The sequence below is a fragment of the Trichechus manatus genome, unplaced genomic scaffold (assembly GCF_000243295.1).
Source record: "Trichechus manatus latirostris isolate Lorelei unplaced genomic scaffold, TriManLat1.0 scaffold00037, whole genome shotgun sequence".
In the NCBI taxonomy this organism is placed as follows: domain Eukaryota; kingdom Metazoa; phylum Chordata; class Mammalia; order Sirenia; family Trichechidae; genus Trichechus; species Trichechus manatus.
The window spans coordinates 19,947,458-19,975,293 of NW_004443973.1; the positions used below are offsets into that span (position 1 = coordinate 19,947,458).

The 27,836-nt window shown below is 39.3% G+C and overlaps 1 protein-coding gene across 1 annotated transcript in view; it reads left to right on the plus strand.

The window, feature by feature from the left end:
• The first annotated feature begins 1,483 nt into the window (after positions 1–1,483).
• The window catches only part of GRB14 (growth factor receptor bound protein 14), a 132,399-nt gene continuing 106,046 nt past the window's right edge, over positions 1,484–27,836 (plus strand). The window contains exons 1-2 of the mRNA XM_004375576.1: positions 1,484–2,230; positions 3,476–3,608. Coding sequence (XP_004375633.1) covers positions 2,040–2,230; positions 3,476–3,608 — 324 coding nt within the window. The 5' untranslated portion in view covers positions 1,484–2,039. The remainder of the gene's footprint in view (positions 2,231–3,475; positions 3,609–27,836) is intronic.

The following is a 27,836-nucleotide window of genomic DNA, read 5'->3' on the forward strand; positions in this document are numbered from 1 at the left end:
GTGTGTGGGGATGGGGAGGGAACCTGCTTCAGCTATTGACTCACCCTGATATTACAATTCTCAAACGGTATAATTTTTAGAGAACTGTTTGCAGAAGAGTTTTGGATGAAAATAGGAATGATGATGATGATGATCAGAGTTTCTTTCTTTCTTTAGTTCCAGTTATTTGTAAATACATTAAAAAACGAAACAAAAATACAAGTTACCCTCGACTGATTCTGACTCATGGTGACCCCATGTGTGTCAGAGTAGAACTGTGCTTCATAGGGTTGTCAACAGCTGATTTTCAGAAGTAGATCACCAGGCCTTTCTTCCAAGGTGCCTCTGGGTGGACTTGAGCCCCCAACTTTCAGTTAGCAATAGAGTTTGCACCACCCAGAGACCTGATTTTTATTTTGCTGGAATGACCTCAATGTATCTGTGTACTTTTACATTAAACTTACTTAAAATTCACATGTAGAATCCAGGCCATAAATCAGGGAATAGGATGTGAGTGAGGTCTTTGCCTGGCACACAGTGTCAGCAAGTGTTAGCCATCAGCATTATCCACCACCCTGGCAGTTTGAGTCCACCAGCCGCTCCTTGGAAACCCTGTGGGGCACTTCTACTCTGCCCTACAGGTGGCTAAGTTGTAATCCACTCGATGGCAATGGGTTTGGTTTTGGGTTTAGGCGTTAGCAGTGTTTGGTGCCATGGTTGAAGGATGGAAGAATATGGTGGGGTTGGGGAGTTGTAGGTTTTTTCAGGAGGCAGTGTTTGCCTTTCCCTTGGCAGAGGTTGTGGAGGTTAAGAAAACCTGGTGAAACAGATGCCAGGGACATATGTTACCTAATTTGGTCAAAGAACAAAGAGTGTGCTTAACATTTGGAAATTCTCAAGTGCGCACTGGAATGGGGGCACTGACTGAAGAGCAGAAACAGAAAATCATTCCGAATTTCAGAGGAGGCAGGAGTACTGCCTCTTACAGGGAGAGCATAGTGCAATTATTATTTCAAATAGTCTGGGTTTTTGAGATGGAAGCCTCTGGGTTGGAATCTTGGCTGTACCAGCTACTAGTGCTGCGTGGTGCAAGGTACTCTAAGGCTTTGAGCCTGTTTCCTTACCTGTAAAATAATCTAATTTATAGGGTAAACACCTAATTTATAGGGCTATTGTGAGGGTAGGATAGAACAGGCATAGTAGGGAGCTGAAAATTAAAGTAAAAATTAATAATTTCCCTAATTCCAAAGACACTTCCAGGTTTTACTCGTGCTTTACCAAGAATTGTCAAAATCTCAACACAGTTTTCTAAAATGATTGTACTCTCTGCTCCCTCCCCGCCCCCATTTTGGCGGCGGAGAGGATGGAAGGAGAGGCACGTGGGGGAAGGACCCGGGCAAATTTAGCCCCCGGGACCCCTGGCCTCCTGGCACAGTGGGGCCTGTCATGGCAGCTCGTAGAAATCTTAGGTGACTTCAGATACCAGAGCTGGAAGAATGGAAGGGTCTGGGGGTCGGCGTGGCCCAGACCCCTACCCTGCCTGCGGTCGGCAAAGCAAGCCTAGCGGGAGCACAGGCTCACCTCGGTCCCCGCCTCCAGCTGCGCGGGGCTCGTCCTGACTTTGGGCTCAGCCAGTTGCTCTGGCGCCCACCTGGGGAGGCGGCGACCCGGCCTCGAGCGCCGACAGCTGGAAGCCCCGGCGCGGGCCGCCCGGGACCGACGCCAGTGCCGCCACGCGCCCCGAGCCAAGCGCGGGGCGGGCCGGGCGCTCGCGCACCGTCCTAACCCGCTCCGCGCCTCGCCCCGCCGCCCTCGGCCCCCACCCACCGGCCGCTCCTCCCCTCTCCCCACCCTCCTCCTCCGCCCCCTCCCTTCCCCCGCCGCCTCGCAGACTGCTCGGCCGCGCGTCTGAGGCGCCCGGGCCCGGAGCGCAGGCGGCGAGGCCACCGCACCTGCCGAGTGCTCTGGCTGCCTGAGTGGCACCTCACTGCCCGCCGGCGGATTCCCTTCTCCCCCCGCGCCGGGTCGCCCATGACGTCCGAGCCCACCGGCCGGCGACAATGACCACTTCCCTGCAAGATGGGCAGAGCGCCGCGGGCAGGGCGGCTGCTCAGGATTCGCCGCTGGCGGTCCAGGTGTGCGACGCTGCCCAGGGGAGGGGCGACTCCCGCGACCTGGCGCCAGCCCCCTGGTTGCACGCGCCCGCGCTCCTGCCCCCTCCGGATGGGACCCGCGGCTTTGCTGCAGACAGGTAGGCAGCCCTTCGAGGGCGCGGGGGAGTGTCCTGGGTTGGCAGCCCGCAAAGGGGTAGGAGGCGGTCCTAGGGGGTGAGCCATGTGCCCAGAGCTGGGCCAAGTTTGTGAAAGTCTCTGAAGACAATTCCCTTTGAGCTGGCTCCTACCGGATCAGCAGGACATTGCGATCTCACAGTGCCTTATAAATAGCATCACTGTTTCATTGAGAGCTCTCGGTCTCTCTTGCCTCTGCCTATCGGTGTGAATTAGGAGGCCAAGCTCCAGGTTGACCACCCGCTCCTACTTTTCTCCTTTGTAGTCCTGCATTTAAAAAAAAAAAAATTCTTTTTATTTTGTTTTTTATAAAAATCGTAGCATAAATGAGTTCACCTCCCACATAGAGTCTTACAGCGACCCAGGAGAAGCAAAACACTGGATTGACATTTGAGCAGTCTTGCTGTTCAGCAGCAAAGAATAGAGTCTTTAAAAGGTTTCCCAATCTCCATAGCACTAAGTGCCTTTAGAGTTCACGGTTTTGTACATACTTTAGGAAAGAAAAAGACTTCAACAATACAAAAGTCTATAGTCCTTTATATTCATAATTTAAATGGTACTTTTTTTTTTTTTCAGATTTTCAAAGTGCTCCAACTTCACTGAAGTTAAAATTACTCTCCAGTGGACTAGAGTACATTTATACTAGCAAGTTCCATTAACTTACCTCCTCAAAAACACTGCCTTGCTGTTTAGTACCTATAAGCACTTGAAAAATCAACAGACTGTGTGTGGGCAACATTGTGAATGAAATTTGAAGTGAGATGAACCACAGCTATAATTAATAAGTCATAACTTCCAGAAGTGATTAGTAAAATATTATTGGGAAGAATTCACTAAATGAAACTTATACTTTGCTATTTTCATGGATACATAATAATATCTTCCTCAGAACGATTTTTTTGCATTAATAATTATACAGTTAATGTTTACAATTTAGGAAAATTTTCAAAAGTACTGGAAATGGAGCTTCTGTATCTGGTGATTTTTTTTAAAGGCAAGAAAAAAAAAAGATAGGAATACTATAGAATATTTTTTTGGTATCAGTATATTTTAATTTGACCCAAAGAAAGTACTTGCAGACCTTTTCTGTATACTTTATATAACATTAGCACTGTACATGTTGGCCTTAACACACTTTTCAGTCCTGACAGCAATTATATTTTACATTCTGTTTTATGTAAATTACCTCCTATGTTCTCTTGGTGTAGGAGAAAAAAGAAAGAGCTTGATGTTCTGGAAATGCCATCTATTCCAAACCCTTTTCCTGAGTTGTGCTCTTCTCCATTTACATCTGTTTTGTCAGCAGGCCTGTTTCCCAAAGTAAATGCAAGGAAAAAACAGGTATGCATTTTAAAATGTTCTCATTCAAAAATCTTAGGAATTTTAAAATCATACAGTCTAACAATATTCAGAAAGGATTAGTATGGCTTATGGTAAATCACTGTGTTGACTAGCACAGTTCTTTGGCATTATTTTCGTCGATTTTCACATCTGTATAATAAAACCCATTGCCATCAAGTCGATTCTGACTCATAGTGACCCTATAGAACAGAGTATAACTGCCCCATAGGGTTTCCAAGGAGCGGCTGGTGGATTCAAACTGCTGTCCTTTGGTTAGCAACCGTAGCTCTTAACCACTGCGCCACCATGGGGATATTAAAATTTAACTTTTACTGTTTTGGGATGGGTTAAAAGAGAATATACGTAAAACACAATGCCTGGGAACTATTATCATTCACAAGGTTGGTGGGAACGTTATACATGATAACAGACTACCAATTTTAAGTCAGCAGTAAGGGAAGCGGGGAGTGGTGTTAGTGGGTGAGAAGAGGATTGACTGATTCCTTTAAACCTTCACATTAGTCAGGGTTATCCACAGAAACAATACTGATAGATATACATAGAGAGAATAAAAGGAGAGAGAGAGAGAAATAGACTGAAATTTATTTTAAGGAATTGGCTCATGTCATTGTTCGGGCTGGCACATCCAGAATCCATAGGTCAGACAACAGGCTGGAAACTCTAGAAGTCTTGTGTCTGTAATTGGTAGACCAGGTGGTGGGCTGGAAACTCTATCTGGATATCTATCCATGTAGCAGTCTTGAGGCAGAATTTCTTCTCTAGGAAACCTCAGTTTTTGCTCGTAAGGCCTTCAGCTGATTGGATGAGGCCCATCCACATTATCACGGGTAATCTCCTTTACTGAGAGTCAACTGGTTGTAAATATTAATCATATCAACAAACTACCCTACCGGCAACATCTAGATTAGTGTTTGACCAAACAACAACTGGACACCATAGCCTAGCCTAGTTGACACGTAAAATTAAACATCATAACCTTCATTAATCTTTGACATTCTCAACCCAAGCCAGCCTCACCTTACTGAAGGAAAGGGATATAGTGAATCTGTAGCAATAGGTAATTGGAGTTTAGGACTGGACATGTCTTCTTTATTTCAGTGAATTCCTCAGTTTGGAGGCTTCTGACTACAAGAAAGCAGATGACTTGTAAGTGATGGTTGGAAGATGGACTTTATTTTTATGATCTCAAGTTTCTAGTTTGGACACTGACTTAAGCAATTTAGATTTCAAGGAAGAAAGGACCGAACAACTATGGGGAGTTCCATCATAATTATACATTTTGAGGGGAAAAAAAAAGTCAGTGTATCCTAGCATGATCCATATCTAAACATGCTTTCTCTCGGTTTTGAGCTAGCAAAACAAAGAAGGACTTCACTAGGGAGTATGCACCTTGTTCTTATAAAAGCAATAAATTTAAACAGCCAGATGCTTATAGTGAGGAGGGGGATGAGGAACACAGTGGAAAGACAATGGATCATTTCCCTCCCCTGCTACATGTATTGTTCTGTTTCTTTTTTCTGCAGCGTTACTACCACCACTGTGTGAGTTCATAGATGTGTGTTTATATTTTTAGGAATGGAGGAAATGGTCTAGGAAAAAAATGAATTCTTGATAACATACAGCAATAATAGAGGCAGCAGGGAAGCATTACATGGAATGTTGTGTTTTGTGATGGAAGTTTGATGTAGCAAAGTGTATATACTTTTTTTGGAGGGGTGGAGATTGAAGTCTAATTGGTGAATGTGTTTTTGGATAAGGATTGGAGAAAGTAGGAGTAAATATCCCAAGAACAGAGGTATGTTCTGAATCAGACTGCCGTGGTGGAGGCACACCCTTAAATGGGTGGGACTGTGACTTTGGATAGTGGGATGGACAATGGGGAGATTTTCTTGAGAGCTTTGTTATCAAGGCAAGGTTAAGAGTTAGATCCCAAGGAACAATCAGCCCTGGTAAAATGTCCAGGCTCTTTCAGAGTTTATCTTTGGGTTAGAGTAGGAGATGGGAATAGGGTGATAGATCTGATTGCGTGCAATGGTGGTGGAGAAAATCAGTTCTGGATTGTCCATGTGACCCAGAGTAGAAAAAGGAAATATCGGATAATGACAAAGTATTTATTTGGGGAATTTAATAGATTATTCCATGCTTATGGAGGGCCTGCTATGTTCCTTGTACCATCCTAGGCACTGAGGCATTGAGCTAACCAAAGATGCCATCTGAGGGGTATTTACCAAGGCAGGGCTTTGATTTGGGGTTGGGTTAGGGAAAAATGATGAAGGCGGAAAGAGGAATAGCAGAGACGTCTAGGCTGACTGTCAATTTAATTTGGTGAATGGACACTGGGAAAATGTCATGTCCAAGTTTCTTTTCATGGGGTAGGGCTTGTTTTGAGTAGAGACAAAATAGGTGTTGGTATGCTTTGTCAATAGAGGGAGAAAAAAGAGAAAGAGAATGGGTGATGTGTCAGGGTTAAGGTAGGGTAAGTTCTGAGTGTAGACAATCCTCTTAGAGTAACACATCTTGGGGAATGGCAACATGTCTTCAAATCACATTTAGTAAATGGGTAAAATGGGAAAAGGATGATACATTATTATTGCCTCTGAACAGGTCTCCTGTTCTGGCCTCGTATCCTGGTTCCACAGTGACCGTCTCAGAGAGCAGTGCTGCCACACAGCCAGCCTTGCTGTTTCGTGAGCGGCAGTTCTGGCTTGACTCCTGGGGACCAGTCCCGGAGGAGTGTTTCTAACCTTAGAAAACCTGTTCCTGCTGAACTCTTCCTTGGCCTGAAGGTTGGAGTCTCTATGAAGAGAAGGGTATCCCAAAGTTGGGGAGGAGGAAGTTTCCCTTTAAAATTCTTTTATGTTCCCTTTAACCTCCACCTTGACTTTGCATTGAGAACGGATCCTTTTGTTTTCACTCCTTTATACATACACACTCACTTTTTGGGCCCAGTGAGGTTTTGAGAATTGACAACTCTGTCAGTAATTTCCCCAAGCCCAGTATCTTTTTTATACAGAGTACCCTCTTATAAGATGGTATTTCTGGCCAAATTATCCCTGCCCTTCGGTTGAGGTGGTATAAATGACTGTATGTGATGGGTCTACTGAATATTATTTATGGTTGAAACACTATAGGAGAAGATGTGTCTTTTCTTATTCTCTCTTTCATTTTGTTTCTTTATCCATTCTAGTCATTTTAGCAGCTCTTTCTTTGCCATAGAAAAAGTGAAGAACGACATTCGTTATTTACAAATAAATTACCAGAAAGTTTGAAAGAATGCAGAATAAAAATGCTAAATTTCATCTAGCCTTTCAAAACCAAAGTCAAAAATCATTTTACAGGCCATAAATATTTTTTTACAATTTAAGATGGCTACATAATGCATGAGTGGTAAAGTGCATTGAAGCCAAAAATAGGATACGCTTTAGCTCTTTTTGCGAATAAAATACTCCAAAGTATACAATACTGTAGGCTTTCAGTATTTTTATTTTAAAATAAGAGCTAGAATGAGATAGAAACTGGTTTCTTTTCTCTCAATTCTTCTTTTTATAATACTGGCCAGATCTATTTTTTAGGAATAGCTCTTTGTATTTACCAGTAAAGCAGATTTAAGTATACCTTTCTTTATATAGGTGGCTCAGAAAAGTTACTTACAATTTAAATTGTGTATTACAAGTGACTTACCTTGAATTTAATGAATCTTGATTCATTTTTTATCTAATTTATGATTGAAATTAATCGGGAAATAATTTCTTAGCAATGAGCTGTAAAAATCTATTATTTGAAGCAAGGATAAGAGTAAGAGATCTTTTATCCATTATGGCAGATTCAGTTCTTATATCAAGTTTGTCTATCCCTAGGTAATTTTTGGGCTTGGAAACAGTTTATGTAGTAGCTGTAGTTAATTACTTCCCAAGACTAGTATATCTAATTCAGGATAAACTCTCAGAAGGTTTTAAAGATAGAGAATTTACGAAGAACTGGGCATTGTGGAATGTTCGAGCTGGAAGAGATCTTTGAGATCATCTAGTCTAATAGTCTTCTTTTACAGATGAGTAAATTGAGTCTAGGAGTCTCTGGGTGGCGTAAACAGTTACGTGCTCAGCTACTAGTCCAAAGGCTAGTGGTTTGAACCTACTGAGAGGTGCCTCATAAGAAAGGCCTGGCAGTCTGCTTCGAAAGGTCTCAACTATGAAGACCCTGGGAAGAGCTCTACTCTACAACTCATGGGGTTTGCCATGAGTCGGAATCAACTGTACAGCAACTGGTTTGGTTTTCGTTTTGGTTAAATTTAATCAAAGAAGTGCTATGTGGCTGATGGCAGCATAGCCAGAGGCGTAGACAGACAGTTTTTAAAAAGGTACAATTTCAAAAGAAACTGGGAACTGTAAGAGTAGTACAAGTAATAAACTTATGTCAGTGTTGTTAGTCACAACTCTGTCCATAATCCAAGAAGAGCAGGGTGACGTTTATTTAACATTCATCTGAGGACCTGGAGTTTCTCATTCTTTTCCCTTCCTCAGCTGTCACTTTGTGTTTTTTCTTCTAGTTCTCTTTTCCAAAAATTGATAAAAAAATATGTTAAATAATTGGTTATAACATCCAGTAGGATTTATTTGTATTACCAATGACTAGTTTTTATGTATAGTTTATAGTCCGTAGGATGTTGTTATCTCACACTACCACCAGGAAGTGTGTCTGTCATCCCCATTTTAAGTGTTAAAAAAGGAAGTGCAAAACTGGAAGTGATTTTCCCATGGTTCCACAGTTTAAATAGAGAGCAAAAAGAATATCATGTTTCAATAGGCTTTGCCCCTCACTGTACTGTTTCTAATCTCTTTATTGAACTAAGCCTTTTCGTATATCTCTCAGAAAAATAAAAAAAAACTTTCAAATAATTAGGAAATTACTTCTTAATACGTTTAGCCTTTGATTTCTTTTTCCTCTTGCATGTCAGAGACTATTAAAGGATAAGTAGATCTCTGTCCCCAAGTTAAACGGCCTCTGATGTCATTTCTTTGTTATGCCAGTAGTTATCTCAATTTGTACAGTGATGGGACCTCTACGTGTGGTCCTGTAGGAGTCTTGTGTGGCTGCTGCATTTACTCAGCTTTCATGTACTCATTTCTCCCATATACACAGAAGTAGAAAGAAATAAACTGTACTCCCACATATGATTACGCAGACTCAGCAATTATCAAGATTTTGGCTCATTTACTTCATTTATTTCATTTTTCACTGTTTACTTTGCTGAAGTATTTTAAAGCAAATCCTGGATTCCTATGATTGCATCCTTGCTTATTTTTGTATACATCTCTGAAATACACATTTTCATATATAACCAGAATGCCATTATTATTCACTTAACAAAAATAACACTGATTCGTTGGTATCATCTAAAACCATCCATAATCAAATTTCCTCAGTTGGAATGACACATGAAATCCTCAAATTACAAACTAGCTATGTTTCAAAAGCCTGCAAATGAGTTCTTTGGAAGTTGGAATTCATTTTCATATAGAAACAACAACATATATTGTATTTAGACCCCCCAAGCTATTTCACACAATCCCACAATGCAAAATGAAACACAAATATCATGTATGTGCTGAAAGCATCATAGAAACAATACTTGCTCCTATTAGGGGGTTCAGACAAATGTGTCTTTTCAACAGCAGTTTGCTACTTTTGAATGCTGGTACTTGGTGAATATCAAAGTTTTTGGAGAAGAATTTGAAAGTAGATGGATCTCTGTAGCAGTATTGAGGTAAGCTTTAGAACAGTGCTTCTGAAAACGTGGTCACTGAGCCCCATTCCTCAGAATTAACAGGGATGCTTGTTAAAAATACAGATACTTGGGCCTCTCACAAAATCCAGTTAATAGTAACCTCCTGGGGAAGGCACAAGAATTTGACTTTTTTTTTTTTTTCCTCTTTGGCATATATAAAAAATCAGTGCTACTCTTATTATTTGCCACTTTGAGACTCCAGGGAAATCTGACCTTCCAAAATTGTAGACAGTTTCATTTAGTTGACAAAAGATGGGAATATTACAAATGGACTTTAGTTGGTGTTTTAGCCAGGTATTGATTGTTTGGAGGATACACAACCTCCAATGAACTAGCCTGAAAGGTTATGTTATAGTACCTGAAGGCCAAAAGTTCACTGGTCTCATGAGAGATTGGAATTGGGAGCTAGAAAGTCAGCAAAAATTAAGGCAACCATTTTCTCTCTTCTCTCTCTTGTTTTCCCACAAGCATACCACAAAGTTGCTGTATTCTGCAACATTTCTCTGCAGTCTGGTTATCCTGATGGTGTGTTTGCACGTGACCCCAAATGGTCATACCTGGTTTTCTTCCTGTTTGTAGTTCAGCAGCGAGTAAACTAAATTTATTAACTGAAGAGAGATATTTATATTAGCCCAGTGTGACTGGCTCGTATTCACCCAGCTGTAGCCAAGGGGACAGAGGGACTTAGGTCACTGCACACTCAGCAAGGGTTGTGGGGCAGATTCTGTGAGGAGGAGGTGTAGGGTAACTAGGTAAGGTATATGGAGGCTGGGCTGGAGGAAATGCTGGACATCCAGTGCCCTAGAAAAAAAAGAAGAGTGCAGACAAAAACCAAGAGAGCACAAAAGCAGATTCTTATCTTATGCATCTGATATATAATGATCCACCCATTAGTTTGGCTGGCTTAGCCTTTCCAGTTCACAGTGTCCAATTCCTTTGCCTCAACTCATTTAATTTACTGGAAACATGTTTACCAGACAGTTGTTTCAGATGATACCACCCTTCAGTGATGGTCATCTTCCTTGGCTGTTGTGTTAAGTTTGTTTCTTAGTGAGGTCTCTCAGCTTCTCAAGGTAGCAGCTGCCGACTTGGGATCCTCTCTACACCTCATGCTAGCTCACTTCCATGTGCAGAAGACAACTCTCTCTCCTATTTTAAAAACTTAAATCCCCTAGCAGACCTTCTGTTTGCCAAGGTTGCCTCTAATTTTTGGTTAATGCGCTGAGTACATTTGCAGTCCAAACTTTATCTACAATAAGGGTTTTATCTTTCACTTCTTTGAAAGCTCAGCTTCTGGTTTGTTTTTCCCTAGGGGTATATATTATGCTCTATCAAGAGAGGGAAATTGGAGTCAGCCATGGTTCAGTATAAACGGGGATCTTAATTAACATAAAAGAGTTCTGTAATCTTAGTGGATGTTTCTTTGAAAACTGTGGGCTCACATGTAATAGTTATAAATTCTGTTGCGTATGACTAATGTATATTTGAGTGGGGATAAGCAGACTTGGGAACTTTCCTTTTTGCACTCTAGAAAAAAGACCGGTCAAGAGAGAACCTTGTAAGTAGCCACAAGCCTTTGCTATGACAAGAGGGTAGGAGCGAAAGATTCAAAATCAATTTAGAAGAGAAATGGGAGAACTGAGATAGAGAAAATGTCGTTTATTGCTTGCCCTTTCCTTTGATCCCACTCATTTAATTTTTTTTCAAAGCCACAGAGAAAATAAACACAAATAGGAGGTTTGAAATCTGTTCTTTACCGATTTATAAATGATTGTATTCCAGAAGATTATTCGTGCATCAGCTGTTCATTCATGTATATTTTTCCGTAGACTTATTGTTATATGTGCTGGGTGGGTTCTCAGACTACTCAGTAAAAGTTTTTTTTTTTTAACTCACATTAGAGCCAAAGAATAGCACACTAACATCCAGGGCACCATTTTTAATATTGTTTCTATGGAAATATGTGAGTCAGTATGATATTATTGAAAAATACAGACTGGGAATCAGCAGACTTACTTTTTAGTATGGTCCTGTTGCGGATTGGTGATGTGGTATGAACCTGTTGCCTACACTTTCTGGGCCTTAGAGCTCAACGGTTTTATTCCATTCCTAGAGCAAGTGATTCTGTGGCTTCTGAAGTACTGAAGACTCCCGTGCAGTAGCTCGAGGAGTGTTGGGAGGCTTCTTTGGTTGTGTTGGCCCCAGAAGTTCCCTCTCAGCTTCTGTTCAAATCTTCCCACGTGGTTACCACACCTCCTTCAATAAGGAGGGTTCAAATCTTCCCATGTGGTTACCACACCTCCTTCAATAAAGAGCCCACGTTGGGTGCCGTAGGTCATGGTGGCAGAAAGGGCTGGTTAAACTAGAAAGTTTGCTTCAGAGCGAAGTTTCAAATACAAGAAAGAGGATTAGAAAAGGTACCAGTCTGGGAGGGATCAGGTGGTTGGGAAAGTTGAAATATAGAACCAAGTATTTAAACCTAAAATTAATGATCTGAGATTAGATGTGAACATTTTAGGCTGGCATGGGTCCGATATGCGTTTGACTGTACTTGGCTTAAAGTGTTCAAGGTAGTCAAGGTCTTAAGTCCTTTTCTAAATTCCTCTTGCACCACCCTCAAATTAGTATTTGTCTTCCAGTTAGAAAACTACCCACTTGGTTGCTGAAGGCAAAAACCAAGAAAACCTCTTTCTGGTTCGACTTTTGCTACTTCTACCAGAAAAATATATGTGAACCTGTCAACTTTCCTCTATCTTCCCTGCTACCATCCTAGTTTAAGACATCTTTTTATCTACAAGAGCTTCATAAATGTCCTGCATGCTTCTATTTAGCCTGTCTTGGTTCATTTTCCATACAGTTGTTACAGTGACCTTTTAGAAATGTAGATCAGATCAGATCACTCCCTAGTTGCAAAACTTCTAATAACTTAGAATAAATGTAGACTTCCTCCTTTGTCTACAGGACTCTGCATGTTTTGGCCCCTGCATACCTCTTAAACTTCATCTGCATTCTACCCTGAGTTCATTATACTCTAGCTACAGTGGAGGAGAGGTCCTGTATGTTTGAGAATTTGGCAAGCTGTTTCCTACCTCAGAGCATTTGGCTTTGCTGCTTTCTGTGCCTGGAACCTGTATCCGTAGCTCCTTACGTAGCTGACTCATCCTTCCTTATTCTTTAGGTCTCAGCATATGGTCATCACATCAAGCCCGTGTTAAGCAATCTTCTCCATCCATTTTTTTTTCCTCCCACCACATTGCCCAGTTTATTTCCTTATCATAATCTGAACTGCCTGCTTTATTTGTTTGGTCTAATTGTTTATTGCTTTTATCTCCAAGTATAGTATCTTGGTTTTTTGTTCACAGAAGGACCCTTGGAGTCTTGTTCAGATATTGAAAGAATCAATGAGTAAATAAATTATTGAAGATAAATAATAAAAAAAAAAAAAAACCCCATTGCTGTTGAGTTGATTCCAACTCATAGCGACCCTGTAGGACGGAGTAGAACTGCCCCATAGGGTTTCTAAGTGGATTCCTGGTGGATTCCAACTGCCGATGTTTTGGTTAGCAGCTGTAGCTCTTAAGATAAATAGTTAAAACCAATTTTATCAGAATGTGTTGTGGCATATTTATTCTAATCATGATTAATCATCTTCCTCATTTTCATCTAATTCTACTAAAAATTCTATTGTGCATGTACCGGCTGGTGCAAGCAGTTCGCTCTCAGCTGCTAACCGAAAGGTTGGCGGTTGAATCTACGCAGAAGTGCTGCAGAAGAAAGGCCTGCTGATCTACTTCTGTAAGATTATAGTCAGTGAAAATTCTTTGGAGCACAGTTCTACTCTGAAACACATGGGATTGCCATGTGTCCAAATCAACTTGGCAGCAACTGCTTTTTTTTTTTACATATATATATATGAATATGCACACATATTAGGCTGCTGAACCAATTGGATTTTAGCAGTTTATGCCTTTTGCTTTCGTTATATTTTATTCTTGTTGTTAGCTGCTGTTGAATTGGCTCTGACTCATGGCAACCCCATGTACAGCAGAGCAAGTCATTGCCTGGTCCTGTGCCATCCTCATGATCCTTAGTATGGTCGAGTCTATTGTTATGGCAGCTGTGTATTTTGAGTGCCTGGTAGCTGTGTATTTTGAGTGCTTTCCAACCTGATGGGTTCATCTTCCAACACTATATCAGACACTATTCTGTTGTGATCCATACGGTTTTCATTGGCTAATTTTTGAAAGTAGATCACCAGGCCTTTCTTCCTAGTTTGTCTTAGTCTAGAAGCTCCTCTGAAACCTGTCCACCATGGATGACCCTGCTGGTATTTGAAACAATGATAACGTAGCTTCTAGTATCATAGCAGCCACAGCACGACAGGCTCACAGACGGTGGTGGTTCATTCCATACATAGGAAAGTATTATCATGTGTAATGAACTAATGGAGATATTTCTGATTTTATTAGTTAGTCTTTATTAATGGATAAATGTAAGTGTAAAGTGCTCAGTGGAGTGCTATACTTTCTCCCAGTTTATTTTGTGTTAACAAGAATCCATACATATAGAAAAAAATGAAAATACAATTGGGATTATAATATGAGGTTCTCAGGGCAAAGGGTAGATGGCTATCAGTGTTTTAATTGTTAAATATTAATTTCACTGGTAAGTAATTTAGGCCAGTGCTCATTATGTGGAAATAGAGACATGTATCCCTTTCCAAGGGGAGTAAAAACTCAAGATTTAAGAAGATCAGTTTCCAGATCCTCATTGTTCATATGTACTTTTCCCTAAAACTTACCTTTCTGAGAATCCACCTGAGTACACAATAATCCCTCTCACCTGGTGCATTAGGCTGGAGCAAATAAACCTCCAGGGCATCACACACAGGGAAAGCTTCCTTTAATGATTAATCAAAGCATCACAAATCAGAAGGGGTTCCTGTTTTTTTTGTTGTCATTATTGTTTTGTTTTTTTAAGTCTAAACATATTTCTGTTAAGGGTGAACCATAGTTAGAAAGGAGGATTTTGGCCAGTGTTGAGATGCTCTGAATTCAGGTATGTGAGGGCGAGATGGGAGTAATGACAATTTTCATTTGCTGTCTGCATGTTTTTCCATCTTCTGCCCACATCACTCTTGAGAGAGCGTTCTCTAAGAACAAAGCAATAAGTGCATCAGTGAGAAATAGTAAATGCTGAAAATGGGCATTTGTCATGCTTTTAAATTTGTTTTCTACTATTTTCATTGCTTATTTGTAGGATGTGTCAATAGCTGAAAGGAAATGTGCCTACAAACATCTGATGTGATATAGGTTAGTACTACAGGTGAGGTTCCCTGGGAAACAGACTCAGATTTGCCAGTAGGAGGTTTATTGGGAGAGCTCTTGGAAACTACACCTATGGGACTGGACAGAGAAGTTGGGCTACAGTGACCTTATCTGATCCCATAGGAGCTCTGGGGCTGGGATGGCCCCGCAGAATTAGGGCAAAGGGGCTGGGCATTTCTCCCTCTGTGACCACCAGTCATTGGATGCTGGCTGCCCAGGAAGGGCCAGACCTTGGGCATGGTGGTTCTCCTCAGCTGAGGCAAGAAGGAAGGGCTTAGGCACAAATTCTCCAGTGGCTGACACTCCTAACAGCTGGTAGAATGAGTTCTTTAGTCCTGAAGGGGTTTGGGTGGGGAGCCACAATGTCAGCTAGAGTTAGTGACTGATTCTTCTAAATGTAACAGAAATCCTTTCTGGAACTACAGAAATTTTAAAGATAAATCAGATAAACTCAAGAATAAAACTTTTACATGATTTCTGTCAGATTTTGTGTATGTTATTCAATATTGTGGTTAAAACCTGTTTTTATCAAGTCATGAGATATTCTAATTTCAGTCACTTCTTACATTATTTCATTATAAAATATTTAAATATTTTCCACTTTCTGTTAATAACAAAAAATAAAATTATATGCTAGCTGCTGGGCTAATTTTTGTTAAATGTATATATACTATTTGTTCTTTTTTTTTGAGTAATACTTCATTGTGATTTTGGTAAAGGTTTACATAGTAGTTTTAGGGGTCTGTTCAACAATTTCTGCACAAGTTGTTCAGTGACATTGGTTACATTCTTCACAATGTGTGAACATTCTCATTATTTCTGTTCTGGTTTTTCCTTTTCCGTTAATCTAGTTTCCCTGCTCCCTTACATTCTCATCTTTGTTTTAAAGTAATTCTTTTTATTTTTTTGAAGCCAGGAAGGGACTTTTTTTTATTGCACTTCAGGTGAAGGTTTACAGAACAAATAGTTTCTCATTAAACAGTAGTACGCATATTGTTTTATGACACTGGTTAACAACCCCACGACATGTCAACCCTCTCCCTTCTCGATGTTTTTTTTATTTTGGTGAAAATATACATAGTTAAAGATACACCATTTCAAAAATTTCTACATGCACAGTTCAGTGACATCGGCTACGCTCTTCCAATAGTGCTGCTATTCTCACTTTAGTTGAAGGTTTACAGAACAAAATAGTTTCTCATTAAACAGTTAGTACACATGTTGCCCTATGACAGTGGTTAACAACCTCACAACACATCAACACTGTCCTTACTCAACCTTGGGTTCCCTATCACCAGCTTTCCTGTCCCCTTCTGCCTTCTAGCCCTTGTCCCTGGACTGCTGTGCCTCATTAGTCCCGTTTTGTTTTATGGGACTGTCCAGTCCCCGGCTGAATGGTGAACCTCAGAAGTGACTTCACCACTGAGCTAAAACGGTGTCTGGGGGCCATGCTCTCGGGGTTTCTTCAGTCTCTTTTAGGCCAGTAAATCTGGTCTTTCTTTTGTGTGTTAGAATTTTGTTCTACATCCATCTCCAGCTCTGTCCAGAGCCCTCTGTTGTGATCTCAGTCAGAACGGTGAGTGGTGGTAGCCAGGCACCATCTAGCTGTACTGGACTCAGTCTGGTGGAGGCCTTGTTAGCTGTGGTCCATTAGTCCTTTGGACTAATCTTTTCCTTGTACCCTGTTCTCTTCATTCTCCCTTGCGCCCAAAGGGATGAGACCAGTGGAGTATCTTAGATGGCTGCTCACAGGCATTTAGGACCCCAGACACTACTCACCAAGGGAGAATGTAGAACATTGTCTTTATAGACTGTGTTATGTCAGTTGAGCTAGATGTTCCCTGAGACCATGGTCCCCACAGCCCTCTGCCCAGCAATTCAGTCCCTCAGGGAGTTTGGATGTGTCTATGGGGCTTCCATGACCTTTCCTTGTACAAGTTGTGCTAGTTTCCGCAGTGTTGTGTACTGTCTTACCCTTCACCAAAGATACCACTTATCTGTTGTCTATTTAGTATTTCCCCCTCACCCCTCCCATCCCTGGTAACCAACGAAGATTGTTACATTTTGTGTGTGAACTTTTCCATGGGTTTTTACAATAGAGGTCTCATACAATATTTGTCCTTTTGTGATTGACTTATTTCACTCAGCATAAGGTCCTCCAGTTTCATGCATGTTATGAGATGCTTCACAGATTCATCATTGTTCTTTCTCGTTGCATAGTACTCCATTATGTGTATGTACCATAGTTTGTTTATCCATTCATCTGTTGATGGGTATTAAAGTAATTCTTGATCTCATACGGGTTTGGTCTCATACAGGTGATTTTTTTTTTAAGGAACACTGTACTTATAGGCGATATTCATTATTTTTTTTGCCAATTTGTTATTTAGCTACAAGGTGACCTCGGGTTAGTTTCAGTTCAAGGTTTGAAGCGTGTCTCAGTACAAAAGTTTTGGGGAGTCCTCCAGTCTCAACCAGTTTGGGCGGTCTGTTTTTTTTTTTTTTTTAGGAATTTTAGGTTCTGTTCCACATTTTTCTCCCATTCTATCAGCATCCATCTATTGTGGCCCTGATTAGAACGGTTGGTACCCGGGCACCATCTGGTTCTTCTGGGCTTAGGGTAGATGAGGCCGTGGTTCCTGTAGACTGCTTGTCTTGTAGACTAGTTTCTTATTTTATATACTAGTTGCTTTTGTTAAAAACAAAACATTTTGATTATGATCAGTACTACAATAATGGAGCAATTTCTGAATTTATACTTCATACTTGAATTTTTATTTAATTATCCTCAAAGGCTGAAAATCAGAGTTAGAAATGTTCCTTCATACAATTATCAAATGAATTTTGTGCCTTTCAGCATACTCCTCAGTTCATAAATAACTTGTACTGTTAGGAGCATATTTCCTAGTATTATTTCAAATTAAGTAATGAGAAATAGGTTATTTATATAATATCTAATATTTTTAACATTATTAATGGATACTCCTCAGTTACTTTAACTACTTTTAGTTATTTCTCTTACAAGATATAATCTGTAATTTATTTTCCAGTGTTTTTATAATTTTTTTCTTGAAATGCATATTGATAACTTTTATTTGAATTGAAAAGTAAAGTTGGACTTTATCTGATAAAATGTAAGTGTGACTTGGCTGATTGATTTGAGAAGTAGGACTGACTTTTCCAGTTATATGGTTGACATTTTCCTTAACTTGAATGAACTAAATCTGCATCTCTAAATTTTTGAGGAAAATATATTTAAAACACACTATGAGACCAAAGTATTTTATTAAAAAGTTTGGAAAGAAATCATGCAAAAGCTTTACCTTTATGTTGGTTTGGGAAAGGTATGATAAAATCAACATTTTTTCCAAAATTTTCTGACTGTATTATTTTGAACAAAATGCATCTAAGTGAAAGAGTAACAGATAATTAGTGGTAAGGCCTTGTTGATAAACTATCCATAAATTAAAAAAGTGAATGAATCTGATTGGGTAACATCTTTTTCAAGTCAGATTGTTTCCAGTTCTTTGTTTTCAGTCTCATTATTAAAAAAAAAAAAGTCAAAACAAAAACAAAACAAACCAGTTGTCTTTGAGTTGATCCCAACTCATGTCAACCCACGTGTGGTGTCAGAGTAGAACTGTGCTCCATAGAGTTTCAATGGCTGATTTTTCAGAAGTAGATTGCCAGGACTTTCTTCTGAGTCTCTGGATGAACTTGAACTTCCAACCTTTTGGTTAGCAGCCAAGCACATTAACTGTTTGCAATACCCAGGGACTCCCTGTCTCATTGTAGGAGGCTCTGATTGATTTAGCAGATGGTAGATCATTAAAAATGATGCTAACTCAAATGGATTTCAAAGATCATTGCCTTCCACCACATCATCACTCCCTCTCCTCACTTACCCAGCTTAATTTTCCTGCCTAGCATTTATCATCATCTGACATATTATATGTTCATGAACGTATGAGCTTATTGTCTGCCTTTTCCCACTAGAACATAGGCTCTGTGAGGGCAGGGTCTTGGTTTTATATACTGTTCAGTCTCCAGCAGGTAGAACAATGCCTGACACTTAATGGGACTTCTGTGATTTTTTGCTGAGTGAATAAATGACTGGAAAAGGAGCAGAGAACTACCCCTTTGTTGTTATTAGAAGGAAGGAGGGAATATTTGGGGACATGCTGACAGTTTAAAATAAATGTTACGGAGTTTGTAAGGAAACTTAGGAAGGTGAAATTTAGTTTAGTTACCCTAAGAGGGGTCTGATACTGTTAGATATTAAAAGAGATCCCAGTCAGGATAAACATTTGAGTATTGATTTACCACTATTAGCACATTCTAAATTTGGATTACCCTTGCTCAGAATAAGTTCTGCTTTTTTGTTTCTTTGGTCTTGGGAGCATTTTCAGTCTTACCAGCACACGTGTGCCAATTAAAAAGCAGTATACTTTATAGGGGCTGAGTCCTTTAAAAGCTTTTCAGTCAACCCTCATTCACAGTGGAAGATTACTTCCATTCTTGGGAATGGTGACATATGCATGTGAAACACAGTATTCAGATGAAAGGGGTACTTTGGTATTATTTAACTGTGTATTGGCAAGACTCTGGCCAGTATCTAGTTTCTCTTTAGAGACATTTTGCATTATATTACAGTACTCTTACTGTGCTTTGCCAAGGAAATTAAGATCAGCTGGAACACTCTGTAGGTCATTGACTTGGAATCTTAGGGCACTGGGAACTTGATGTTTTGTTTTAATGACCTCATTTAGGCTGAACCCGCCTTTGTCCCAAAGGCATAAGGGCCCCTTTATAAAACCAGGTCTGCACCTTGGGAAAGATATGAGAGAGGTGCAGAGAAAAGTGATTAAATTTTTGAAGGTATTGGGTTAACCTGTATGTAAAGAGTACTTAATAAATTACGACTGTAGTCTAGAAAAATGAAAAACAAAAAACCCATTGCCATCAAGTTTTTTCCAACTCATGACACCACCCCGCCTCCATGTTTCAGAGTAGAACTGTGCTCCATAGGGTTTTCAATGGCTGTAATCTAATGGAAGCAGATTGCCAGGCCTTTCTTCCGTGGTACTACTGCATGGGTTTCAACCATCAACCTTTTGGTTCATAGCTGAGCACAAACCATTTGTGCCACCCAGGGACATAGAAAAATGAAGAGGCATAATTAAGGTCTCTTCAACATGGTTTTAGCCACCAAATTCCATGATACATGAGACGTACTTTGAAGATTGAAGTAGATAGTTTTGAGAAAAATAAAAGGAAGAAATGTTTACAAGTCATGTAGCAGTTTCAGGGTCCTGTGCTCTGGCAGATGCTTTGTGAAGGATTTCCAGAGGAGGCCACTCTTGTGGAATGAAGGACTTCCTCCCTATTTCTCAAAGTGGGGGTATATGATGTGTATATGCATATGGGGTGTTTAAGGATTGTGGGAGGGCCATTGTGAAGATGCATGATAAACATGGAACACCTTTTTGGAACATTAATTGCAATTGAAAATATGGGGGAAACATTTTTATTTTAAAACGTTCTTCTGTATTTATAAGTAGTATGCACAATTTGCATGAATTTTAAGATCAAATTAAATGCCTTTCAGTTATTGCCTGCTATACTCTGAGATGGCAAGAGCTGTGTAATTACTTTCTTTTGTACTTTGGGCAATCCTGGTGGAGAATTTTGAGAAGCACTAGTGTTGTTTCCAGTGGGATGTGGCTCTTTATAACCCTCAGGAGGATAGGTTATCGTCTCTGTTTCTTTTCTAGCCAAGGTTCTTTCTCTCTAGGGCTTCTTTGATTTTATTAGTACCTCTGTGTTAATATTGAGAATATTGGGTTTTTAAGCATTTGAAGTATTTTTTTCAATTCTACTGCAGATTGGTAGGAAATTGCCTCTAAAGTCTCTGAAGATCACCTTATTCCTGAAGACCTACTTCTTGGTCCTTATTTTGATATCTCAGTAGTTTTGGACATTGTTGACTGTACTTTTCTTCTTGAAACACTTTATTTTTTTGATTTCCACCTCATACAGGTGTCTGTTGTAGGATTTTAGTGTTGATATTCCTTAGGGTTTTGTCCTATAACTTCTTGTTTTTGTTCCCATTTTCATTTTACTGCCTGGTTGATCTCGTCTACTTCTGTGGCCTCAATTGCAATATACATAAGTCTAGACTAGATCTTTATTCTGGTCTGCTGCTAGATATCTTCACTTATATAGCCTGTAGACATCTCAAATTCAGCATTTTACAAACCAGTGAATACTTTTCCTCTTAAACTTGCTCCTTCTCCTATTGTCATAGATTGAATTGTGTCCCCCAAAAATATGTGTCAACTTGGGTAGGCCATGATTCCCGGTACTGTGTGGTTGTCCTCCATTTTGTGATGTGATGTGATTGTCCTATGTGCTGTAAATCCTAATCTCTGCCTCTGGTTAATGAGGCAAGATTAGGTTATGTTAAAGAGATTTAGGATGGGATACAACTCCCTTACTCAGGTCACAGCCTTGACAGTATAAGAGGAATTTCTCTGGGGTGGGGCCTGTATCATGTTTTACCTTACAAGAGATAAAAGGAGAGGGAAGTGAGCAGAAAGACAGGGACCTCATTTTCACCAAGCATGAAGAGCCAGTAGCGGAGTGTACCCTTTAGACTTGGGGTCCCTGCGTTGAGAAGCTCCTAGACCAGGGGAAGATTAATGACAAGGACCTTCTCCCAGAGCCAGCAGAGAGAGAAAGCCTTCCCCTGGAGCTGGCACCCTGAATTCAGACTACTGGCCTCCTAAACTGTGAGAGAATAAATTTCTCTTTGTTAAAGCCACCCACTTGGGTATTTCTGTTATAGCAGTACTAGATAACTAAGACACTTATGTTTCTCTTCATTTGGAATGGCATACTCTCTACCGATACTAGAAAATCAGAAATCTTAGTTTATATTTGGTTAGTCTCTCTTCCTCTCTCTTCATCCAGTTAGTTACCAAGTCCTTTTGGAAAAACAACTCTTGAATTTATCCACTCTTCGTACCCTCTCTGCCATTGCATTAGTTCAAGCCAAACCATCTTTCTCATAATTACTTTGATAGTCTCCTCACTAATTATACTATTTTTAGTCTTGTTCTACTCTTAGCAGTATAATATGCTTCTAACATTTCTCTTTAATTGAGAAGGTAAACTTCACATAGCATAAAATTAACTATTTTAAAGTATACAATGCAGTAGCATTTCGTACATTCACAGTATTGTGCAACCATTGCCTTAATCTAGTTCCAAAACATTTTCATCACCCCACAAAAAGAAAACCTCATATACATTAAGCAGTCACTCCCCATTTCCTCCTCCTCCCAGCCCCTGGCAACCAGTAATCTGCTTTCTGCCTCTATAGCTTTACCTATTCTGAATATTTCATTTAGATGGGATCATACAATATGTGACCTTTTGAGTTTGACCTCTTTCACTTAGCAAGATGTTTTCAAAATTCATCTGTGTTGCGGCATGTAGTAATATGCTTTTAACCATGACAAATTTTAAACATGTAGAGAAGTACATTTTTTTTTTTCTTTTTAAGAAGTAAGAGCTTGTTGATATGTGGTAGCTCCCTCTTTGTGCCTTTGTTCTCAATCCCATTTTGTCCCTCCTTCCATCCTACTATGAGAGAACTACTGTTCTGAAGGTTGGTGAGTGTCGTTTTCTCCCATGTTTTTATACTTTTATAATACATAGCACTGTGCTGTGCTTTAACCGTTTATGTAAAAATATACTATGTGTTGTCTTAGTCATCTAGGGCTGCTCTAACAGAAACACCACAAGTGGATGGCTTTAACAAAGAGAAATTTATTCTCTCACAGTCTAGTAGACCACAAGTCCAAATTCAGGACGTCAGATCCAAGGGAAGGCTTTCTCTCTATGTCAGCTCTGGGGGAAGGTCCTTGTCATCCATCTTTCCCTTGTCTAGGAACTTCTCTGCCCAGGAACCTGGGTCCAGAGGACATGCTCTGCTTCCAGTGCTGCATTCTTGGTGGTATGAGGTCCCCCTGTCTCTCTGCTCACTTCTTTCTTTTATATCTGAAAAAAGGTTGGCTTAATTTGTAGATTAACCTTGTAGATTGAGTCTACATAACTGCCGCTAATCCCATCTCATTAACATCGTTGAAAAAGGATTTACCAACACATAGGAAAATCATATCAGATGTGATTTTCCTGTGTGTTGTAAATACAAATGGTGGACAGTCAGACAATACTGGGGATCATGGCCTAGCCAAATTGATACACATATTTTTTGGGGACACAATTCAATCCATGATGTGTATGTACCTCTGCAGCTTGCTGTTTTTATTCAACATTTTTTGATTATTCCATGTTAGTGAATGTAAGTCTGGTTTATTTATTTTCATTGTATGCATACATCACAATTTATTTATCCATTTCTCACTAAAGAAAATTAAGAATCTTCTCCAATTGCCATCATTACCGACCATGCTGTAGTTTACGTTCTTGTGCCTGTGTGCAAGAGTGTCTCTACTGTATGTACTTAGAAGTGGAATTGCTTGACTGAAGAGCAGGTGCACATTAAGCTTTACTAGATATTATCAAGTTGCTCTCCAAACATCAGAATTTTTGGGAGCCAAAGGGTGGAATGTCATGGATTGAATTGTGTCCCCCAAAAATATGTATATCAATTTGGCTAGGCCATGATTCCCAGTATTGTGTGACTGTCCACGATTTTGTCATCTGATGTGATTTTCCTGTGTGTTGTAAATCCTATCTCTATGATGTTAATGAGATGGGATTAGTGGCAATTATGTTAATGAGGCAGGACTCAATCTACAAGATTAAATTGTGTTTTAAGCCAATCTCTTTTGAGATATAAAAGAGAGAAGCGAGCAGAAAGACTTGGGGACCTCATACCACAAAGAAAGTAGTGCCTGGAGAAGAGCACGTCCTTTGGACCTGGGGTCCCTGTGCTGAGAAACTCCTAGTCCAGGGGAAGATTGATAATAAGGACCTTCTTCCAGAGCTGTCAGAAAGAGAAAGCCTTCCCCTGGAGTTGATACCCTGGATTTGGACTTCTAGCCTACTAGACTGTGAGGGAATAAACTTCTGTTGGTTGAAACCATCCACTTATGATATTTCTGTTATAGAAGTACTAGATAACTAAGACAGGCCTTTTCAATGATAAATCTCATTTGCATAGAGATTTTATCCCTCATTTTGCTTGTGAGCAATAATATTTCTATGTAAATGTTTTCTTAACCCTTTCAAATAATTGTAAATGTCCAGTTATTTTCTGCTTTGAATTTTTTTTTAACACCATGTGTTTTCATTAATGAAAACATGCTGAGTCATGGAGTATATTCCACACAGGAAGCTATAAATATGCTTACAAGGCTTATCTAGGGGTACAAAAGCTAAAAAAGATGTTTTTACCCAATCACACTTCCTGGTTGCACTATCTTACTTGTAAGCCTCATACCCCAGGTATTTTGCTTCAACTAATATTTCTTCCACCTTTCACCATTACCCAAGTCCCCCTGGAGGGCAGCAGATACTTTCAGTGGTAAAAGTATACTCCCAAAGAACCTGAGAGCTGGAAAAAGTGGGTGGTATACCATACGTACCACGGGTCATGAAAGGGTAAACCGAGGTTGTGTATAGTAATTGTTAGAAGAAAAAATATAGTTGCAAGATTTTTCATGATTTTACATTCATCCCTATTTAAATTTCAGCTTTGGTCTATTCATTTATTCTAGCATGTCAGGATATTAAATTATTTTCAATATGCATGTTGATATACATGATGTTTGCATCTTCATTTAAGTGTTAAAGATAAAGCTCACCACACTAACCTGTTTCAAGGATTTTTATGGGTTAGCCAATTCTTTGTTTTCTCAACATGTTGCAAATCTATTTAACTAATATTTATTGAGTGCCTTGTACCAGTCGTTATGTTTGATATGTGTGTAATTGTGTTGTCATTCTAGTTTCACTCTGTCTTATCTATGAAGAGTGTTACGAGGTACTTTCTCAGTTATTCTTCAGAAATTAAGATGTCTTCAGTCTTAATCAGTCCTTTGATTTAATCTAGAGTCCTATTTAAAAAAATAGCTGTTACTACTATTATCAGTAACATTTATTCAGTTCTTATTAAGAAGCTGGCAAGTTTTGTAACATTCGCTTTTCACTATACTTTGATGAGGTAGACACTACTATCATGTCCATCTTACAGAGGAGTACATTTAGATTTAAGAAAGGTTAAATTATTTGATCAAAATAACAGAGCTAGGAAGTGGTAGAGCCAGGCTCTAAGCTCGGGCTGCCATATATTAGTGAGATTTGCAGACAAGGACCGTAGATAGCATGGATAGTGGTGTAGGGTAGAATTCTAGAGTTAGACATTGCTGAGACATCCCCCTTACGTGGTATAACTGGAACAGAACTAGTTTTAGATTTATTTAAAGATTTCTTTCACTCTAGTTTGGAATTAATTGGTTTATGACTACACAATTATAGTCATTATACAAAATTTAAGTATAAAAATGCTTTTGATTTCTTTGAGAAAAATGAGTCTTCCAAACTATTAAGACTATGTCCTGAATTGTGCAGGCCTCTGCAGCTGTGAAGCAGTGCAACTTCTTTTCTCTTACACTGGTTTATAAGGTTGCATATATCGTACTTTCATATTAGTGATGATACTTCACAGTTTTCAAGGTTCTTTCAGGTGTGTTTTCATTTTTATCCTTTTAAATATCTGAATGTAGTAAATCAAATAGTTTTATTCCAGTTTTACACAAGGAAAAAAAATAAGGACAAAGATCAAGTGTTAAATCACATGGATAATTTATGAGAGAGGAATTGAACCTAGATTTTCAAATTTCAGTTCCGGCACTGATGTATAATTGACAGATGGCATTTTGTTTAAAAACTCCAAATAAAATGCCTTTTCTGAGCTTTTAATATTGTAGATTTTTATATAGTGAAGCATGGGTTGTGACAATAATAAAAAAGGCCATCCTTTAAACTGCACATGAAAATCAGCCTTAATATGTTCTGATCTCTACCTCCATAGTGTTTTTCCTATAGTATTGGTATATTGCCTTCAGGAAATGTCAGAAATCGTATTCAGTATTATTTTTTAATTTGTAGGATTTGCATGATTTTTAGAAACTACCAGGGAAATTGAATCATTCTAATACTAGGATGTATTCTGACTGAAAGAGCTCAGCTGTACTCTGGGGTGTTAAATTCATTTTCATTGACAAATCCTTGTCTGAGATTTAACTGAGATTTAAGTCAGTAATAATCCTGCCCTGTGGCCTAGAGAACAATTGGACAAAGTAGATGAAGTGGAGAGGAATGAATTTTCTCAAGCTCTTTTTCCATGGGACAGAACCCAGGTCACCTGCAGAGATGGTAGAGATTTGGCAGTGGACCTGTCTGCTCCCAAATGGTCACCATTAGCAAGTTAAATCCCCATCATTAAGTAAGTAAGTAAATAAATAAAATGTGGGGCTATAAGTATCAGGGAGTACTTCGTTCTTAAAGCATGGAATCAAAAAATGGTTCAGATATTTAGAGATTGAATTAAATTCCATTAAAAAAAAGAAGCTAGAAGTCTTTTGCTTATTAATATAATTCTTCAATATTAAAAAAGTTTTTTTATATGTGGTAATTTGGGGTGGAAATGCTCAAATTTCAAGGGGCATATAACATACCTAGGCTGTTTGATGTAAGTGCAGATTCCTAGGTCTCATCCATGTAGAGTCTATTTCTATAGGAGTGGATTGGGGCCAAGATATTAGAACTTTTCAACAAGCACCTACCAGGTATATCTGATGATTCTGATGCAGATTATCTTTTGAAGAAAACCTGGTTTAATCTGATTGAAGGCAGGGGTTGGGAGAACAATATTTCTCCTACAGAGGAAGAAATGGGCAGTTGCCATAGTTAGGAGAGTTTGCTCATACATCCACGTTTTATATATATTCATGATTGCTAATTTTTTAAAATGATAACTTGTGTAAATCTGGTCATCTCAAAGCTGATTAGCTTTGGATCAAGTTTCAAATTGTGTTACCTTTAAAATGAAAGTGTATGTATCGTTTAATAAGAACCTTTATGGCAGTGGGGCTGTCCATGACTGCTAAAGTGGCTGCCCAAGTACATCACACAGGGGGGCGCTGTTTAAATATGGTTTTGTCTGTGAATAGTTCCAAATACGAACAGCAGAGGGGGCATGCTTTAAGTGACACAAACAACCAGTGATTTGATTGCCTGAGTATAAATTACCCTAGACCATATTGTTCATTTCATTTAGACTATTGGAGAAGTATCATTTGTTGGAAAAAATGATCTATTTAAGAAAGAACTGGGTGATTGGAAGCTAAAATGGAAATAAAGACCATCAGTTTTTTTAAATAAGTTATTTGAAGAAAAAGATTTTAAACATTTATTTCAAGTAATTCTGATTTATTTTCACATTTTCACAGTATGTCATGAATAGTGGCTCCAGCTAACATCTCTTCTAGGTAGGTTTTTTTTTTTTTTAGCTGTAAGGATTAAGATTCTTATGAGCTAAAGGGTTGATTGATTCTAAAGCTACAATTGACAGCTCTCTCTCTCCTACATATTATTTGTAGAACAAAATTTTGTAGAGTTTTGCCTAAGAATTGAAGATATGTATATCATTCAGTCATATTATATCATTAAAAATTGAAAATGAATCCCATGTCCTACAAATTCTCTGCTATACCTCCCACTGAGAGGTGGAGTCTATGTCTTCTCCTCTAGAATCTTGGAGGGCTCTGATTATTTGACCAGTATTATACAGTGGGAATGACACTGTGCCCATTTCTGGCCCAAGGCTTTAAGAGACTGGCAGCTTCCATTTTCTGTGTCTTGGAACATCCTCTTTGGAAACCCTGAGCTGCCTTATAAGAACTATGACCATATTGAGACCACTATGCTGGAGAGACCATATGTAGACTTTCTGATTGACAGTCCCAGCCGAGTCCAGCTTTTCAGCTATGCCTGCCAATGTGCTAGACATGAGAGCGAAGCAACCTTGGATCCTCCAGACTAGTCTATCCACCTGCAGAA